Genomic DNA, 17,321 nt, shown 5'->3' with positions numbered 1-17,321 from the left:
GCTGGGTGTAGTGGCATGCACCTGTAATTTCAACTACTCAGGTGGCTGAGGCAGGAGGATTGCTTGAGCCTAGGAGTTCAAGACCAGCCTGGGCAATATAGTGAGATCTTATCTCAAAAAAAGAAAATGAAAATAAAGTAGAATACTGAAGTCTCCAATATTCTAGAACTATCTATTTTCCCTTTGTTTCTGTCAACTTTTGCTTCACATAGCTAATGTCAGGTGCATACATGTTTATGTTTATCTTTTTGATGAATTGAACCTTTTATGAATATATAATATGCTTCTTTGTCATTTGTAACAGTTTTTGACTTACAGTCTATTTGATGTGATATTTACATAGCCACCAAGGACTCTTTTAGTTGCTATTTGCATGGAATATCTTTTTCCATTTTCTTACTTTTAACTTATTTGTGTCTTTGAATCTAAAGTGGGTCATGGCTGGCCATGGCAGCTGATGCCTATAATCCCAACGCTTTGGAAGGCCAAAGTGGAAGAATCATTTGAGTCCAGAAGATTGAAACCAGCCTGGGCAACATAGTAAGATCCCATCTCTACCAAAAAATAAAAATATCTAGATATGGTGGCACACACCTGTAGTTCCAGCTACTTGGAGGCTGAGGCAGGAGGATCACTTGAGCCTGGGAGGTTGAGGCTGCAGTGAGCCTTGATCACATCACCATACTCTAGCCTGGGCAACTGAGTGAGACCTTGTCTCTTAAAAAAATAAAGAAAAATGAGCCTCTTGTAGACAACACATAGATAAATTATGGGCTTTTTAAAAAATCTATTCTTCCAAACTCTGTTATTTAATTGTGGAGTTTATTCCATTTACCTTTAAAGTAATCGCTGATAACAAGGACTTACTTCTGCCATTTTGCTATCTGGCTATATATTTTTTTTCTTAAATCTTCTAATATTGCCTTTTGTATTAATTGATTTTTTGCACTGTGCTGTATTGATTTTTTTCTCATTACCCTTTCTATATTTTTTTCCTTCTTTTTTACTTTTTCAGTTTCTTTCCTCTGACGGGATACAAGACACTCAGTTGCTTGAGTTTTAAAATGATATTTCCTTTGTCCCAGTTAATGAGCAATAAAGATTAATATGTAAATCCATTTGGCCAATTGAACAGGGGTTTTTCCCCATATTTTAAAAAGTTCTTTTTCTATTGGCCGGGGATAGTGGCGCAGGCCTATGGCCCTAGCTACTCAGGAGACTGAAGTGGGAGGATTGCTGGAGCCTGGAAGGTTGAGGCTGCAGTGAGCCGTGATCATGCCACTGCCCTCTAGCCTGGGTGACAGAGTGAGACTCTGTCTTAAAAACAAAACAAAACTGATTTTCCTTGTGGCCACCTTGGAGATTACAGTTAATATCTTAAATTTAAAACAATCTGTCTAGGCACGATGGTATACACCTGTAATCCCAGCTACTCAGGAGGCTGAGGCAGGAGGATCTTTTGAACCCAGAAGTTTGAAACCAGCGTGGACAACATAGTGAAACCTCATCTAAAAAAAAAAAGCCAGGTGCAGTGGCTCACACCTGTAATGCCAGCACTCTGGGAGAGTGAGGCGGGCAGATCATGAGGTCAGGAGATCGAGACCATCCTGGCTAACACGGTGAAACGCTGTCTATACTAATAATACAAAAAAATCAGCAGGGCGTGGTGACACGCACCTGTAGTCCCAGCTACTGGGTAGGCTGAGGCAGGAGAATCAGTTGAACCCAGGAGGCAGAGGTTGCAGTGAGCCGAGATCACACCACTGCACTCCAGCCTGGGCGACAGAGCAAGACTCTGTCTGAAAACAAACAAACAGAAAACATCTAGCAATCTAGCTTGAATTAATACCAATGTAGCCTCAATATTTATAAAGATTTTATCCCGTATATCTACATCTTTTCTTGTTATGTTGCAAATGTCACAAATTATATCCGTATACATTGTATGCCCATTATCATAGGTTTACAATTATTATTTTATGCATTTGTTTTTAAAATCATATAGGCAAAAAAACAGGAATTACAAACCAAAAATGCAATAACACAGGCTTTTATATTTACACATGTAGTTACCTTATTGTTCCTTATTTCTTTATATGGCTTCAAGTTACATCTAGCATTCTTTCATTAAAGGCTGATGGACTCTCTTTAGCATTTTTGGTAAGGCAAGTCTACTAGCGAGGAATTACTTCAGCTTTGATTTATCTGGGAGTGTCATAATTTTGCCTTCATGTTTGAAGGATACTGTTGCCAGATATATAATTCTTGATTGGCAGGGTTTTTTTTTTAAGCACTTTAAATACCATTGTATCTTGGTATCCTTTTGGGGATTGGTTCCAGGACCCCCCTGCAGATATCAACATTCACAGACATTCCAGTATCTTACATAAAATGTTGTGGGCGAGGCACAGTGGCTCATGCCTGTAATTCCAGACTTTGGGATGCCAAAGCAGAAGAAGGATTGCTTGAGCCCAGGAGTTTGAAACCAGCCTGGGCAACATAGTGAGATCGTCACTACAAAAAAATAAAAATTTTAAAAGACTGTAAAAAAAAAATAATAGCTACTTGACAGGCTGAAGCAATAGCTTGAGTCCAGGAGGTGAAAGCTTCAGTGAGCCATGATCACACCACTAGCCTGGGTGACAGAGCAAGACCTTGCCTAAAAAAAAATACTAATAAAAATAGCCAGGCGTTGGCCGGTCGTGGTGGCTCACGCCTGTAATCCCAGCACTTTGGGAGGCTGAGGCAGGTGGATCACGAGGTCAAGAGATCGAGACCATCCTGGTCAACATGGTGAAACCCCTTCTCTACTAAAAATACAAAAAATTTGCTGGGCATGGTGGCGTGTGCCTGTAACCCCAGCTACTCAGGAGGCTGAGGCAGGAGAATTGCCTGAACCCAGGAGGCGGAGGTTGCGGTGAGCTGAGATCGCACCATTGCACCCCAGCCTGGGTAACAAGAGTGAAAATCCGTCTCAAAAAAGAAAAAAAATAGCCAGGAGTTGTGGCTCATACCTGTAATCTCAGCACTTTGGGAGGCCAACACAGGCAGATCACTTGAAATCAAGAATTTGAGATCAGCCTGGCCAACATGGTGAAACCCTGTCTCTACTAAAAATACAAAAATCAGCTGTGAGTGGTGGTGCACGCCTGTAACTCCAGCTACTGGGGAGGCCGAGGCAGGAAAATTGCTCAAACCCGGGAGGCGGAGGTTGCAGTGAGCTGAGATCACGCTACTGCACTCCAGCCTGGGTGACAGAGCGAGACTCCATCTAAAAAGAAAAACAACACCACACACAAAATAAAACTAATAAAAATAAAAAATAGAATGTTATAATACCTGCCCAAAACCTACGTACATCCTCCCACATACTTTAAATCATCTCTAGATTACTTATAATTCCTAATACAATGTAAACGTTGTGTAAATTATTGGTATACTATACTGTTTAGGGAATAGTGACAAGAAAAAAATCTGCACATGCTCAGTACAGACAAAATCATTTTTCTCTCAAATATTTTTGATTCACGCTTGGTTGAATCCACAGATGCAGAGCCTATGGATATAAAGGGCCAACTTTATGTTATCTCCATGGTTTCTGGGGATAAATCTGTTTTTAGTATTATTGAAGATCCATCGCACATAATAAGCTGCTTCTCTCCTGCTGTTTTCAAGATTCTCTCTTTATCTTTGTGGGGTTTTTTGCTTTCTCTCTCTCTCTCTTTTTTTTTTTCAAAGACGGTATTCTTTATATTCACGGAAGCCTTCATTTTGTTATTTTGGTGGTTAGCCAGTGACCTAACATATAATTCCTTAAATTCCTGGGACCAAAAAATAAGTTTTGTTTTGTTTTTTAAAAAAGAAGAAAAAAGAAACAAAAAGAAGAAAGAAGAATATTAAAAAAGAAAAAAAAAGGAAGGAAGGAAAAAAGAAAAAATGCTCCATTTCCTTGCAGATTGGCTCTGTATGGAGTCACTCCTAAGCTTAGCCAGGCACCTTACAGCTCTGTTTTAGCCTTCACTTCCTGCTTGTGCTGAGCCCAAAGACCAGAGATGAAAGTTTATTGCCTTATTGGGCCTGTTCTGCACATGAGTTTTACCCTGGGTGTGCTTTCTAGGCTTTCTAGTACACATGGAAACTTTTTGAAGCCCTTATTCTCCCAAAAATATCACTTTCAAATTTTTCCCAGTTTTTCAGGGCATCAATTTTGTGCCCCAACTGTTATTTTTGCTCCAGGTAGCAGTGCCTTGTTCTTTTGTTCATCAGCAATTTTCAGGAAACAACCTCTGTGTAGCTGCTCTGCCTTGAAAGAGTTCTGAGACAGGTGAAGCAAAGAGAATTCCCTTTCATCAGTTCTTTGGGGGAAACTCCAGACAATCAAAAAGACAAACACAATTCATTGGGAACAAGATCTTCTCTGCTTCCTCCCTAACTAGGAATCCCCACCAGAAATTTGAGCTGCTGTCTTTAAGACTAGCTCTGTGCTGGGGAAGGGGTTGGAGCTAGGGTAGGTTAAAACACCGGGCCAGGCGTGGTGGCTCATGCCTGTAATCCAAGCACTTTGGGGGCCAAGGCAGGCAGATCACTTGAGGTTGGGAGTTCAAGACCAGCCTGACCAACATGGTGAAACCCCATCTTTAAAAACAAAACAAAACAAACAAACAAAAAAAGCACCATAGAGATCTCTTCCATATTTAAGTTGCCTTTCTCCTGGTTAAGCATTGGTTGCTGTAAACCTCTATCTTTCAGAGTTAAAGTAAGGTTGTTTCTGGCCATTTTTGCTAGGTGTTTTTGGGGATGGATGGATTCTTGGAGTTCTTTCACTGATGTCGTCTTCTTTTGCCCATTTTAAAATTGGGTTATTTGTCTTTTTATCGCTGAGTTGTAAGAGCTCTTTATATATTCTGGGTACAAGTTACTTGTCAGGTACACAATTTAAAATTTTTTAGCATAATGTGCTACAGCTGGAACCTGAGCAACGCCATTTTATAAAAAACAAAGCTGTTTTCCAAAAATAAGTTGTAACGGCTGCTAACCTTGGCTTCTGTAAATAAAACTGCTTACCTTTTCTTATCAGTGACTGCCAGAATTGCTGGCCTTTGCTTACCAGTAATGACCAGAATAAGCAGCCCAAGTTAATTCCATCCTGGCTCCTGCGACTTGTAATAAGTAACTAAGATCTGTGGATTCCACCACTGCCCAGAGGATGTGTAAACTAACGCTTATCTTGACCTCTGTAAACCACTTAGGTAACAATCGAAGTGACAACAAGTCCCCTAGTCCTTGGAATGTCTGGAGACTGGCACCCTCCTCTCTGCCTGGGAGGTGATTTACGGAATCCCCTGACCTTCAGAATATCTGAATCCCTTCACCCCCACCTCCGCCCCACACGCTCACCCCAGAGGTGGTTTATGGGCATAAAAGGGTCTTGTCACCCTCCTTTCGGGGCCACGGGCTGGAGAGATGTGAGTCCTCCGTGGTCGCCGGCAATCAAGACCCTGCAATCTGGCATACTTTTGTCTTGGTGTTAATTTTATAATCTCACATTTCAATACTTCAATGAGAATGTATTACTTCTTTTTTTTTTTTTTTTGAGACAGAGTCTTGCATTGTTGACTAGACTGGAATTCTGCCCTCTGGGTTCAAGCAATTCTCCTGCCTCAGCCTCCCTAGTAGCTGGAATTACAGGCGTGTGCTACTACACCCCGCAACTTTTTGTATTTTTTGCAGAGATGGGGTTTCACCATGTTGGTCAGGCTGGTCTCAAACTCCTAACCTCAAGTGATCTTCCAGCCTTGGACTCCCAAAGTGCTGGGATTACAGGCGTGAGCCATCATGCCCGGCAAGAATGCATTACTTCTGTAATTTAAAAAATAATATTAATAAAATAAAGATCTACACAATGTTGCGGGTCTGTCAAGTGATGCACAAACGTTTCTGGAAATAGTCGCCCTTTTTATCAGAGTGTAATTCTGTCCAATTTCTTTCCCCATCCACCAGAGGATATCACCTTTCTTCCTCTCTCCCTCTTGCACAGACTGCCCCCTGCTGCGGGTGTTGGCTGGTGAAGTTGTTGGTGAGGAGGCGGAGGGCTCTTTGCCCTGGATTGTCTCACGGCTCTTGGAAGGAAACAACTACGGTGGCCTACTTCTTCGTCTGGACCCTCAAGGTGGCCAGAGGAGAGTGTGGGGTTCTTTGGGAAGCTCTGAGATCTGTCCTTGGGCCTGCCTCTCCCATCACCCAACCAGCCTCAGCCCCAACCCCAGCCCGGAGAGAGAGCCTGACCCTTCAGGGAGTGTCTAGGCTGACAGAAACTGGAAAGGCAAAGCAAGGTCAACGGTGAAAGTAACTCCTCACTCTTCAGAGGCCTTACACCATTTCCCAAGCATTTTTGCACAAAAGCCTTTGATTTTTACCACAACCCCATGAGGCACATATAATTTACAAAAGAGAGACAGGCCTAATCTATAGATGAGGAGAGAGAGGATAAGAGAAGGGAAGGGAATCTCCTATTTTCAAACACGCATTAAAAATCAAGCCTTAGCTGAGCACAGTGGCTCATGTCTGCCTGCAATCCCAGCATTTTGGGAGGCTGAGGCAGGTGGATCACTTGAGGTCAGGAGTTGGAGACCAGCCTGGCCAACACGATGAAACCCTGTCTTTACTAAAAATACAAAAATTAGCTGGGCATGGTGGTAGGCACCTGTAGTCCCAGCTACTTGGGAGGCTGAGGCAGGAGAATTGCTTGAACCTGGGAGGCAGAGGTTGAAGTGAGCTGAGATCATGCCACTGTACTCCAGCCTGGGAGACAGAGCAAGACTTCATCTCAAATAAATAAATAAATAAATAAATAAATAAAGCCTCTGTGTCCCTAATGTAGATGCTAGAGAAAGAAAAGAAAAAAAAAATCAACCCTCTGAAATATGATGTCAGGGATTTGGGGGAGGTTATGGTGGGAGTATTGATCAACGGAAATGGCATGAGTTGATAACTATCAAAACTGGGTGACAGGTAGATGGCATTTCCTATACTTTGTATATGTTTGAAATTCTCCATAATAAAAGAGTAAAAATATGCCTGGCTCTCGTCCCCAAAATCAACACACATTCATTTGGCTAGCAAGTTCCCAGACCTTCCCCTGTGCTAGGCCCCTTGGAATGAGGAAGATAAGTTAGAGCAGTTCATACCCACAAGGATAAAGCAGTGAGGGCCAGACGTGTTTATCTTCAGGCCAGTTTGGTATCATGATGAAGGGCATGGGCTTTAGTTTTAGTTCTGCCACTTGCCAAGAAGTGGCTTGACCTCTGTGAGCTTCCATTTTCTCATCTGGAAAATGTCAGGGGAGGCAGGATAGATGAGAGCTTTAGCCTGATTGGAGTGTTGTGTGGATAAAAGAGGCAATCCATGAACAGCCTTAGTGAAGTGCCGTCAAGCACATGTAAAAGCCTGGTGGGGGTTAGATATTTTTATGAATAGTTCTAATAAAAACTAAACGTATTATAGGCAGTGTGCTTTGGAGTCCACAAGAAGGCGTAATTCACTTGGAGTGTCCCTTCACTAGGTAGCTCCCTGAGTTTGCTCCAGGCTGCTCTGCTGGGGGCCTCAGGAAGAAGGATGCAGGTGAAACAGGTGAGACCCACCCCGTGGGATGCAGTAGAAGACGCTCGGGCCCGCCTGGCTGGCCTGAGGCTCCTGCGTTTAGGCCTCCTTGGGGACACCCTAACGGACAGTGGGTTAAGCCAGCTGGTCAGGGCACTGTGGGAGCTACAGGTAAGCAAGGTGAGGCCTGAGGGCACCTGGGCCAGCCATGGCCAGTGCCTACCTTGAACCCTTTCTCCATAGGTGGTAAAAGGGTGGAGCCAGTGCCCAAAAAGCCAGATGCTCAAAGGAGCCAGAACTGATGCGGTGGGGCTTCCAGAACTACAGGTGTGTCTTCACATTCACCCCCTTTTTTTTTTTTGAGACAGAGTTTCACTCTTGTTACCCAGACTGGAGTGCAATGGCACGATCTCGGCTCACTGCAACCTCCGCCTCCTGGGTTCAAGCAATTCTCCTGCCTCAGCCTCCCGAGTAGCTGGGATTACAGGCGCACACCACCATGCCCGGCTAATTTTTGTATTTTTAGTAGAGACGGGGTTTCACCTTATTGACCAGGATGGTCTCAATCTCTTGACCTCGTGATCCACCGCCTTGGCCTCCCAAAGTGCTGGGATTATACGCGTGAGCCATCACGCCCGGCCTACATTCACCCTTTTAGGAGCCTCGTTTGTGTCTGCCTTCCTGTCATCTTTCCAGAGCACTTTGAGGAAGACCTCCATCCATTCATTGACTTACTGATTCCCAAACACTTATTGACCACCCACTGTGTGCTGGGCACAGTGCCACACAGGCCCTGAGAATTCCCTGTCGTCATGGAGCTTATAATCTCCTGGGAAGAAACAATTACACCACCATAATCGGTGCTCTGAAAGGCTTATAAACAAAGAGTTCTGTGGGACATCTAAGTTAGCCTTGGCAAGGAGAGAAGGAAGACTTCATGGAGGAAGCGATCCCTGAAGGAGGTCAATAAAGATGAGTGAAGAACATTGCAGGCAGAGAGAATGACAGGCAAAGACTCAGAGGCAAGAAAGTGCTTGGTCCCTTGGGGAAGTGCAAGCAGCTGATTTATTGGAGAACAGAACGTGAGGAAGAGTCAGGAGGGAATGACTGGAGAGGGCAGCAGGGGGCAGGTCATACAGGGCTTTGTAAAACAGAGACATTTGGACTTTGTCTTAAAGGTCACAGGTGAGCCACAGAAGTATTTTAAGCAGGAAAGATAACACTGTGCCCACTTTTCAGATGAGCAAACTGAGGCTTCAAGAAAAGATATGAGGCCAGGCACAGTGGCTCATGTCTGTAATCCCAGCACTTGGGGAGGCCGAGGTGAGCAGATCACCTGAGGTCAGGAATTCGAGGCCATCCTGGCCAACATGGAGAAATCCCGTCTCTACAAAAATACAAAAATTATCCCTGTGTGGTGGCACACGCTTGTAGTCCCAGCTACTCAGGAGGCTGAGGCAGGAGAGTCTCTTGAACTTGGAAAGTAGAGATTTCAGTGAACCGAAATTGTGCCATTGCACTCCAGCCTGGGCAACAAGAGTGAAACTCCACCTGAAAAAAGGAAAAGATAAGAAAGGAAAAGGAAAGATGTGAGAGGGCTGGGCATGGTGGCTCATGCCTGTAATCCCAGCGCTTCAGGAGGCTGAGGTGGGTGGATCACCTGAAGCCAGGAGTTCAAAACTAGCCTGGCCAACATGGTGAAACCCTATCTCTACTCAAAAACACAAAAATTAGCCAGGCGTGGTGGCGCATGCCTGTGGTACCAGCTACTCAGGAGGCTGAGGCAGGAGAATCACTTGAACCCAAGAGGCAGAGGTTGCAGTGAGCTGAGATTGCACCACTACACTCCAGCCTGGGTGATACAGTGAGACTCTGCCATAAAAAAGAAAAAGAAAAGATGTAAGACCTATGAGCCTGGGTCACAGGCGTAATCAGAGGCAGCAGAAGTACCTCAAGTCCTTAGACTCCTAATCTAGTCCTCTTTCCTCTCCTTAGGCTGCATGGCCTTTCTGCTCTTCTGTGATTTATCACAGCGTGGTTGAAACCCTGCCCCTGTCCAGCCTCTCCTGGTCTTTCTCTTTTTTTTCTCATAATTGCTTACAACTTGTTTTTACAGCCTTGGGCCTTGGGAGTCAGGCATGGTAGCTCCCATTTATTGAGCAAGTGCTTACTACTCAGTGCTCTCAGTGCAGCACTTCATTTCATGCTGTTACAACTTTTATCAGCTCAATTTGATAGGGAAGAACATGGAGACTAGGGTGATCACCTGCTTGAGGTCATACAGCTAAGAAGAGGAGGGACTGGGACCTGTGATCTGTGTGATTTTCAAGCCCTGATCTTAACCTACACTGTCCTGGGAGGAAAGGTGTGGAACGGTCACTCCTAATATCTTCTCTGCAGGTGACAGATTCACCAGCAAGCCAGAGCCCATGCCTCGAGGGAGAGCCCCAGGGTGGGTCTGGGACTTGGGGGTGAGCTGGGAGTGGGAGGTCTCCTCCACCTTTAGTGTGATTAATTACATTTTCCTCTAGTGGCAGGAACAATGGCATCCCTAAGGTGTGAGCTCCACCAAAAGAATCCTCTCAGGCACCCTAAGGAACAGGTAATACCTCATGTACCCCAGGAACAACTGCAAGCCATAGGGAGAGCGAAGAGCTACAGATCCCAGCTATCGTGTCCCTGCTTACCCTGCCCCAGTGTCAGGGAGAAATAGAAGCTTTTGACAAATAAGGGACCTGAGGGTGACTGGACCCCTAAGGGAGGGCCATGGGGAGGGGCTGTTTTCCTGTTGATTGGATTAAGGGTACAGGATCCTGAGGACCATTATAGCACCTCTTGGCAGAGCCACTACCTTCCCCTCCCCACCATGGCCTCCTGAGTCTCTGCCCAAGCTACAGGCTCTTCCAGGTCAGTTAGGTCCTGGATGTTGTTCTGGAAGCAGCTCTGGTGATGAGGTTCTATTGGAAAAGCTGGGCATGCACATGGACTTCTGACCGAGCCCAGCAGGTACCAGATGTGGCCCTGTAATTCTTCTTGGCCCAGGCCTGGAGGCAGAGACTGAGGGAGCAGCACAAAATTTGGATTCAAGAGAAGCTGGAGCATTTGGAACATAAGGAGGAGGTGGCAGATGACCAGGTCAAAGGCCTGGTGGCTGAAGAGAAGGTGAGGAGGGTCAACGAAGGGTTTGAGGTTCTAATTGGTCCAGGTACTGTGCTAGGGGCTGGGAATCCATCATCAATCACAACCAACTGGTTCATACCCTCTCTCACGGCCCTTACAACCTTGTCAGGGATAGATGAGGCAATTCTCAGTGCTGAGTGATGGGATGGGGTAGCTAGGGGCTTGTGGGACCAAAAAGGTATATCTGACCCAGGCTGGAGTGGATCAGAGGAGATGGCATCTAAGCTGAGCCTTAAAGAACAGGCAGAAATCAGCCAGGGGAATTCACTGGACACTGAGCTTCACAAGGGCAGTCACTGCTCATCACATCAAGGCACTCATAGATACAACTTATTTGAACAAATTAAGAAACATAACATGGATATGTGGTGGGAGTGGGTGGAGTGGGGACGTGTTCTCAGAGAAAACAAAACAGTATGAGCAAAGGTTCAGAGGGAAGCAATGGCAAAGTGGGTCTGGGAACTGCAAATTCTCCAATCTGGCTGGAGCTGAACAGGTGTGTAGTCAGAAGCAAGGCTAAAGAGACAAGTGTGTGCCACAGCTCTGGCTTTCAACTTTACCCCAAGGATAGTTGCAAACCATTGAAAGGCATGTGCCATGTCAGCTCTGACCTACACTAGCCATGAGAATTTGGGCAAATTAGGTCACTTCTCTGATTCACTGTTGCCAAATCTGTAAGATGGCAAAGCCACACATGGTTGTTATTAGATAAAATCATACACTTGAAGTATTTAGCACAGAGGCTGGCACATGGGTGGCACTCAGCAAAGAGTATGTGTTATCACTGAAGGCCTGCGAGGAGAGGCAGAGATGGCAGCAGGAACAGATGGTGCTGAGATTCCAGCTGCAGGCCCTTCACGAAGAGCAGGACATGGCAGAGCAGGACCTGGCAGCCCTCTCTGACCTGCATGTGCAGGCCACCCGAGCTCGGACACACCATGTGCTGCAGGTGAGTGGGGTTGGAGGGCAGGCCTCGAGCTGGCTCCAAGGCTGGCCAAGTGACAGACACCTCTGAATCTGGGCACAGGTATTCCAAGCCTGGCAGGGCCTGTGGGAGAAGCGGACCCTCACCGCAGAGCATCGTCACCGCAGCCTGCTGGCTGGCATCCTGGAAGATACAATCAACCTGGCCACACAGAATCAGGAGCTCCAAGCTCAGAACCAGCAGCTTCAGCAGGGTGTAGACTAGGCTCGGGGCAGTCATGCTGGACCTCTGCCCTGGGGAGAAATCTGATCAGGAACCCTTTAGAGGTAGCTTCCTCTCTCCTAATGTTTGAGGCTCATAGAAGGGAGAGAAAGGTGAGACGAAACCAAGCTGATCCTCAGTATGGATAATTAATAACATGAACCATGTCTCATTGTTCTAGTCCTTCCTAAGTGCCTAATATTAATTTATTTAGCCTCTACAGCTACCACATATAGTAGGTACCACTTGATCCTCATTTCAGGGATAAGGCAACTAAAGCTGGGAGAGGTTAAGCAACTGCCCAAGAACACTCAGCTAAGTGGCAGAGCCGGAATTCAAATTCAAGTCTGTCCATAGTCCTACACTGCACAGCAGTGGCTCACAAGCTTCTGTATGCATCAGAACCACCCAGGGAGCTTCAAAGAAAGAAAAAGATTCCCAAACACTGCTCCCTAAGATTCTACTTTAATAGGTCTGAGATAGGCCTAGGACCCCGCCCCGCCCCTGGCCTTTTTTTTAAGAAACTCACCATGTATTCTACCATAGAAGCAGGGTCTGACATTCCCCTGGCCATGATTTTAAGACAGATGACAGGCAGGAATTGTCTGTGAGGGAGCCAGAGGGAATGGAAACCAAAACCACATTAGCTTCTAGTCTAGTTCATCCTGCCAGGCCCAGGAACCTTCTGTTCCTGACTCCGTCTGCGTTCCCCAGGGCTCAAATTTTGTGCTGCAGGGAAATTTCAAAGCTCTGTGACACGGAAATGTCTCAGCTCCAAGGAGCTCTCAAAGGAAATAAAGCCACTGGCAACAGCTTGGAGAAAACTATTTTTAGTCTAAAAGTTACCCCAGAATTAAGATACTCAGGACCCCAGAGGAACAAAATTGTTTGAGGGGAGTTGTGTAAATAGAAGACACAAGACAATCCTGGCTGTGGTTGTAGGAAGCACCCTACAGCCTAGAACACTTTATTAAGACCTTATTGCTTGTGCAGTTAAAGACACACTGATTGAGCTACAGGTTTCCTGTACCCTGTCCCAGGTCACTCTGTGCAGAGCTTCCCCAGGCTGTTGGGAGCTGGGAGACTGCTAGGCAGGGGCAAGCCCCCGAGTGGGAAGCATGATGCCTCCCAGGAGCCTCAGAGTGGGTAGCGGGATTCAAGGCGGCCCTCAGGGTGAGCAGAGAGGTCAGGAGTGTAGGCTTAAGCAAGGGCCCAGGGGCTACATTCCCTGAGATGAATCAAGCCCAGCCCTCTCTGGAGTTTCCAGAACAAAGGCTAGGTGTGGGGAGCAGCACTGTGGAGAGGGCAGGAGGCATGTCTCTAGGCATTGCTGTAACTGGGGGAAGATTGTCAGAATGGCTGGGGTAATGCTTGTATAATCTGTGGCAACTGGGCCTTCCTGCATGAAAGTGGGAGGTTGAGTATCCTTTATGGAAGAGTCATGCACCAAGGCTAGGCTGGAGTAGCCAGCTCCAGTGGCTCTACTGGGGTGACCAAAGTAGGCAAGGAAAGCCACATGTTGCCCATACCCCGTCTTCATCAACCGTGTTCATGCAGGACGAGGCAGTGAGCTGCCCAACAGGGATGGGGTCATTTCTCAGGCCTAGGTATTGATGTTATCTTTATTCTTTAGTCTGGAAGAACTTGGTTGGGGATGGGGAATGGTAAGCATTTCCTTAACCAAACCCACTCTTCGCGTCTCCTGGGGTATCTTTACATTAACCTATCTCCAGAGAATAACCTGGCTGCTCTCACTTCTCCAGCTTTTCCCAAAAGGCACTTGTTACAGGGCTGCTGAGGGGAGGGAGAAGGTCACCTGGGAGGGGGGTCTGGTGGTGGCACCCAATATACAGGGTCCAGAGTCAGGGTGGAAGTAGTCAGGGACTAGCGGCTGCCATAGTACAGGTGCATGGCCAGGCCAATGAGCAATGTGGCCAGGAAGAAGGTGGCTGTGAGCTGCAGCCGCAGCAGGACTGCTGAGAGCACGGCGTTGACCACCAGTGAGCAGGACACTACAAAGAGGCGCGTGATGCTGCTGCCGTGCTTCATGACAGCGGACATGAGCAGTCCATTTAACGCCTGGCTCAGCACTACGAGTGCTGCCCATCCTGAGAAACCTTCCAGGAGGCCTGGGCCGGGGCTGCTGCCAGCATGCAGACCTAGATTCAGGAGCACACCAAAAGTGTAGAGGAAGAGGTTCTGAAGTGCCAGGGGCAGCCGCTGTCGCTTCATGAGCAGCTCTGTGTACACTGAAGACAAGCCTGAGATGAGGCAGTACAGGATGAGAAGCAGCAGGCCCAGTGGAGTGATATGCAGGGGCATGGGGCTGGCAGCAGCTGCTGGAGGGGGACTGGGAAAGGTGTTCCCAGGAACTTGAAGGCCCCCTGCTGCATAGCAGGCTCCCGCAGTCATCAGCAGCAGCAACGCTAACCCCTGACGCACAGAGAGGCGATGCCGGAGGCAGAAGCAGTAGAGCAGGGCTGTGCTTCCAATCTTGAGATTGCTCAGCACCTGGTAGGTGCTGGGGTCCATGTAACGCTGAAGATAGATCACCAGGTTGTTGTTAGCGCCATAGAGCAGGGCTGATAGTGCGAAGGGAGCAGCCTGGCGCCAGGGTGGGGCCCCCTCAGGCCATGCTTGCCAGCCCACCAGAAAGGAGAAGGCGCATAACAGTAGTTTGGTCAGTTCAGTCAGCAGCACGGCTGAGGAGGGCCGGAAGGGCACACGGCCATTCACATGGCACAGCGCCAGCAATGGGGCATGGGCACCATACATAGCAGTGGATAGGAGTAGCATCAAGGTCCAGCGGGCCTGCCTAGGACGGCCCAGGCCCTGCATACCCCCATCCTCTACACTCATACCCACATCAGACCCTGGGTGGCCAAGGGGCAGCGGGGATTACAACACATTTGGGGAAAATCAAGTTATGAAGCCAGCTCCCTGGAAGGAGGAGCTATGGAACATCGCCAGAGAGAATAACGATCAGAGTCATCTACCAATTCTGCAGGCAGGGCTTGAAAAGCAAGGGGCTGGTGGCCCTTGAAGCCACAGTCTTGGGGCCAGTCCTATGGAGTCAAGAAGGGGAAGAAGGAATCCAGGGTGCAGGCTGCGGAACTACTGTCCACACTCTGCAGGAAGGGAGGCAAAGATAAAGGTGGCAGGAAAGTTGGAGACAGCAAATGGATGACAGCTGGGGAATCCAGATAAAGTGTCTCCACTTGCAGGTCAAGCTGCTCATTCTGTCTCTTCCATGGCACCCAGAGCTAGTCAGGCCCCTTGCGTAGCGACTGCAAATAGTCCCTTAATGTCTTCTCCACATTGGGCACAGCATATGCCTGAGCTGCGTAGATGCCAGTGCAGGTGCCCACAGCAAAACCCAATACTGCTGATGCCCTCAGTTTGGCCACCACATAGCCAGCCAGGAATCCCTTGAGGAATGGGGAGGACAATAGCGAGCCATCCTGCAGAGAAAAATGCAAAAGGAAACTCAGCTAGGCTCTTCCCTGACTCTGTTCAGGGGCTACTCAAGCTGAGATTAGAGCATTCCACCACTTGCTCCTCTTCACCCTGGACAACCGCGGTATTTTCTCCAGATTTTTCCCAAGGTTCTGGGACCAGAAAAAGAACCTAGCAGTTCTGATCACACACTCTCAGAACCCTGGGGTCAGAAAGCTCCAATCATAGAACTCTACTGCCACACAAGGTCAGAGATGCCCCTAGCCCTGCTGGTTTCTCCAGCCTCATTTCCTAGCATGCTCCCTGACTACAGTAGCCAAGCGGACCTCCTTTCACCCCTCATGTTTATAATGCTACTCCTATCACAATTACATATGCTGTTCTATCTCCCTGGAATGTTCTTTTCTCCCCTCTTCACCTACTTAAACACTATTTAAGATGTTAGTTCATGTGCCATTCAGAAAAAACTGTCCTTAGGGTGACTGAAAATAGGCCTTCAATAATCATTTGCTGAATAAATCTCTACCATTCATTCAACACTTTCAACAGCGTGTTGGGCAATAAAGCCTAAGGCAGGGGTGGAGTGGGACAGTCTTTACCTGGCCCACTCCAGTGTTGACTTCGTCTTCCACGCGTCGCTGCAGGCGTTCCAGCTGGTTCTTGAGAAATGCCAGGTCCTTCAGCTTAGGCAGAGAATCCTAGCACAAGGAAGAGGCTGGCTCCAGCAGTCTGACTCAGCCCCACCCCTTGCTCAATTCCATCAGAAGCTGGGAATTGGGAGGGGATGGGATGAGCCAGAAAGACCTTTTCCTATAAAGGCTTCCTGAGATGGCAGTGGCAAAGGAAGAAAAGCATTGAAAAGCAGAGTTCAAATGGGGGCCAGGAAGGGACTGACAGATGGGATCTGAATCAGTAACTTACATCAACCTCGATAAGCATTTTATACAGCAAGCAGTATGTAGGAAAGGTAGGAAGGATACCTAGGGGACCTTTAATTAGGTGCATCAGAAAAGCATTACTGACTCTATTATGAGCTCCTTGAAAGTCGTGACCCGTCTGTCTTGGCTACTATGTCCTAGTGCCTGACATTTTGTAAATGTGTGGGTAATGCTGAGATTCTAGACCAATGGTGAGTACTGGATCGAGGCGGCTTCCTGGACAATTTGCTTGTCTTGGTTCCTGTCTGGGCTTTACCTCTTTCTTCCCAAGGCCATTCCAAACTGAATGTGAGTGACTGGATACAAGGCAGAATGACCAGAAAAAAAAAAAAAAGAGAGAGAGAGAGAGAGAGAAAATATGACTGTCGGCAAGTGTGTAAGTAAATGAATTGGGTGATTCTGATCGCATATAAGTATGAAATTCAGAGTGTATGTAAGGGAGTGTTTGAATGAGGGTGATGTGAGTGTCCGTGTGATTGGAAACATCATGTCACTGGGAAGGAAATTTCAGGGGCTAGGGAATGGGGTAAAGTGAGGAGTGTTTCAGAGTGAATGTGTTTGAGTATGTGCTAGTTATTTGGGTTCGTGATGGTTCCCAGGAGGGGACATCGGGGGGATCCACGGCTCCTCCCGCCTCGTCGAATGCTCTCCCCACACCACTCCACACTGTTAAGACAGTTGACAGGAGCCTCAGAAGAAGCAAGGGACATCCTCACTCCTGAGCCGCTCCAGAGTCGCTTCTACTAGGAACTATAAAAGTCAATGAGAGTGAAGACCACGCCCGGCTGCAGATCACCCCCAAGGCCACTTACCTTGTCATCCGCCATCTTCCCCGCCGAACTTGTTGCGCAGGCGCAGCCCCGCCTCCCTAGTGCCGACTACTCCGGCCATATTTACTGAGGGCGAAGGCACTTCCGGAGCATTTTTGTAAAGGGTGAGGTGCTTTCCTACTAACCACGCCC

At 47.4% G+C, this 17,321-nt stretch overlaps 2 protein-coding genes and 1 non-coding gene across 3 annotated transcripts; all 3 read right to left on the bottom strand.

Moving 5' to 3' along the window:
* Positions 1–1,014: 1,014 nt before the first annotated feature.
* LOC118151952 (small nucleolar RNA SNORA27) lies at positions 1,015–1,141 on the bottom strand. The gene has a single exon (XR_004740344.1). It is a non-coding gene; the product is annotated as a small nucleolar RNA SNORA27 (small nucleolar RNA).
* Positions 1,142–12,892: 11,751 nt separating this feature from the next.
* SLC35A4 (solute carrier family 35 member A4) lies at positions 12,893–15,238 on the bottom strand. The gene has a single exon (XM_054252550.2). It carries the CDS (start codon positions 14,822–14,824, stop codon positions 13,850–13,852), a length of 975 nt encoding a protein of 324 aa, XP_054108525.1. The 5' UTR covers positions 14,825–15,238; the 3' UTR covers positions 12,893–13,849.
* On the bottom strand, positions 12,893–17,202 carry LOC100895344 (SLC35A4 upstream open reading frame protein). Its single transcript, XM_017968216.4, has 3 exons — positions 17,172–17,202; positions 16,021–16,119; positions 12,893–15,426 (listed from the first exon to the last, which is right to left on the bottom strand). Exons 1-3 carry the CDS (start codon positions 17,184–17,186, stop codon positions 15,229–15,231), a joined length of 312 nt encoding a protein of 103 aa, XP_017823705.3. The 5' UTR covers positions 17,187–17,202; the 3' UTR covers positions 12,893–15,228.
* Between the last annotated feature and the right edge of the window lie 119 nt (positions 17,203–17,321).

This window comes from Callithrix jacchus, chromosome 2 (assembly GCF_049354715.1).
Source record: "Callithrix jacchus isolate 240 chromosome 2, calJac240_pri, whole genome shotgun sequence".
NCBI lineage: Eukaryota > Metazoa > Chordata > Mammalia > Primates > Cebidae > Callithrix > Callithrix jacchus.
The sequence above is the reverse complement of the archived record's forward strand: the minus strand, read 5'-3'. Positions and strand labels throughout refer to the sequence as shown.